The sequence below is a fragment of the Elephas maximus genome, chromosome 2, assembly GCF_024166365.1.
Source record: "Elephas maximus indicus isolate mEleMax1 chromosome 2, mEleMax1 primary haplotype, whole genome shotgun sequence".
Classification (NCBI taxonomy): domain Eukaryota; kingdom Metazoa; phylum Chordata; class Mammalia; order Proboscidea; family Elephantidae; genus Elephas; species Elephas maximus.
The window spans coordinates 207,370,860-207,372,909 of NC_064820.1; the positions used below are offsets into that span (position 1 = coordinate 207,370,860).

A 2,050-nucleotide genomic window follows, 5' to 3' on the forward strand; every position below is an offset into this window, starting at 1 on the left:
ATTTATATTGATTACATGTAAAAATTATATTTTAATAAAATAATATAACATTGTTATATTAATAGTAAGATATGCAAGAAATATACCAAACCACATATTCCAAACCAAACCTGTTGCCATCAAGACGATTCTGACTCATAGCGATCCAATACCACAGAGTAGAACTTACACGCATAGTACAGGTATGTAATATACTGTAATAATATAATATACAATTAACATCATTGTAGACAAAATTTATGAGTTCTAATATTAAAAAAACCCCATTGCTGTCGAGTTGATTCTGACTCATAGTAACACTATGAGTTCTAATATTACAGGCATAAATTTTATCTACATTGATGTTAATTGTGTATTATACCATTACAATCTGTTACATACATAAAAAGTATGTTTTGTAATATTACTGGAGTCTTGGTGACACTGTAGTTAAGAGCTATGATTGCTAACCAAAAGATTGGAAGTTCAAATCCACCAGCTGCTCCTTGGAAACACTATGAAGCAGTTCTAATCTGTTCTGTAGGATACATATGAGTCAGAATTGACTCAATGGCGATGGTTTTTTTTTTTAAATAATGTTACTAATGTTTTGGGTTACGTAAATATACTATTTTAAATAATTTCAGTTTTATTTAAATTTTGAATGTGTCTACTAGAAAATTTAAAATTACGTGTGTGGCTTCTATTATATTTCTATTGAACACCACTTCCCTCGGATGCTCTAATCAACACCGAAAACGAAATAAAGAAAAACGAATAAGGAGAACCATGACTATTCTTTCTTGGAAGAGAATATTCCAAACACCCTTGTCATTGCCCCCAGGACTTCCTTGTTCCTCAGGCTGTAGATAATGGGATTGAGCATGGGAGTGAGGATAGTGTAAAAAACGGCCAAATTCTTGTCTTCTGCTGGTGAGCGGAGATTCCTGGGCCGAAGATAGGTGTAGACAAATGGTGCATAGTAAAAGGTAACTACAGTTAAATGTGTTGAACAGGTGGTGAAGGCCTTTTTCCTTCCTTCTTTGGAGTGCATATGGTAGACAGCCAAAAGGACTCTGCCGTAGGAAGCAGTGATGCCGAGGAAAGGAAGGAGGAGAAAGAGGCTAGTGCTCACAAAAACCATGTACTCATAGACCCAGGTGTCCATACATGCAAGGGGCAACATGGCTGGGATATCACAAAAGAAGTGATCAATGGCCCTGGACCAGCAGTAAGGAATATGAAGAGCGTAAACTGTGTGTGCCAAGGAGTTGACAGAACCCAAGATCCAAGATCCTATGATCATCTGGACACACACCCTTCTACTCATACAGGTGGGATAATGGAGGGGGCGACAGATGGCCACATAACGGTCATAGGCCATGGAGGCTAAGAGTAAGCCTTCAGAACAGGCCATTGTCAAGAAGAAGAAACTTTGCATACCACACCCTAGGAATGAGATGCCTTTCTGGCCAGAGAGGAAGTTGAGCGCCATCTTGTGGATAGTGGTAGAGATGTACATCAGGTCCATGAGGGAGAGCTGGCTGAGGAGAGAGTACATGGGTGTTTGAAGATGGGGATCCACACGGATGAGGTGAATCATGGCTGAGTTACCCACCAAGGCCAGAAGGAATACAAGGATGATAAGGAGCAAGAGCAGCAGGCCAGTTAGATTTGGGGGAAGAAGGCCCAACAAAATGAAATCATTTGAAGTTTGATTCCATTTCTCCATGAAAATGTATTGCTTTAACTTCCTTGGGGGAGGGGTGGGTGGGTAATGAAGCAAGAAAAGGCAAAATCATAAAAAGGAATTTTGAGTTTGTTAGTGTTTGTTTGGAATCAATTGTTTGTTTTCCAATTTTTCAACATTTTTTTAATTCAATATCTGAACTGAATGCCCCAACCTCTTCTCCACGTATTCCCTGGTAAACATGTGACCAAGTTGTAGATAAATGTGATTTTTAAGTATAAAAGTCTGGGACCATACACAACAAAGACAAAGTACTTAACTAAAGGGTTTCCCTCTCTGAAATGACTTCTGGCCAGGCCTGTTAGACATGATTTTTCAAGG

General features: G+C 38.7%; 1 protein-coding gene across 1 annotated transcript; it reads right to left on the reverse strand.

The window, feature by feature from the left end:
• Nucleotides 1–772: 772 nt before the first annotated feature.
• Nucleotides 773–1,711, reverse strand: LOC126070447 (olfactory receptor 2L13-like). Its single transcript, XM_049874647.1, has one exon. It carries the CDS (start codon nucleotides 1,709–1,711, stop codon nucleotides 773–775), a length of 939 nt encoding a protein of 312 aa, XP_049730604.1.
• Between the last annotated feature and the right edge of the window lie 339 nt (nucleotides 1,712–2,050).

What these genes read in the sequence shown, in the direction of transcription:
- LOC126070447 (XM_049874647.1), bottom strand. Translation starts at nt 1,711, where the DNA reads ATGGAGAAATGGAATCAAACTTCAAATGATTTCATTTTGTTGGGCCTT.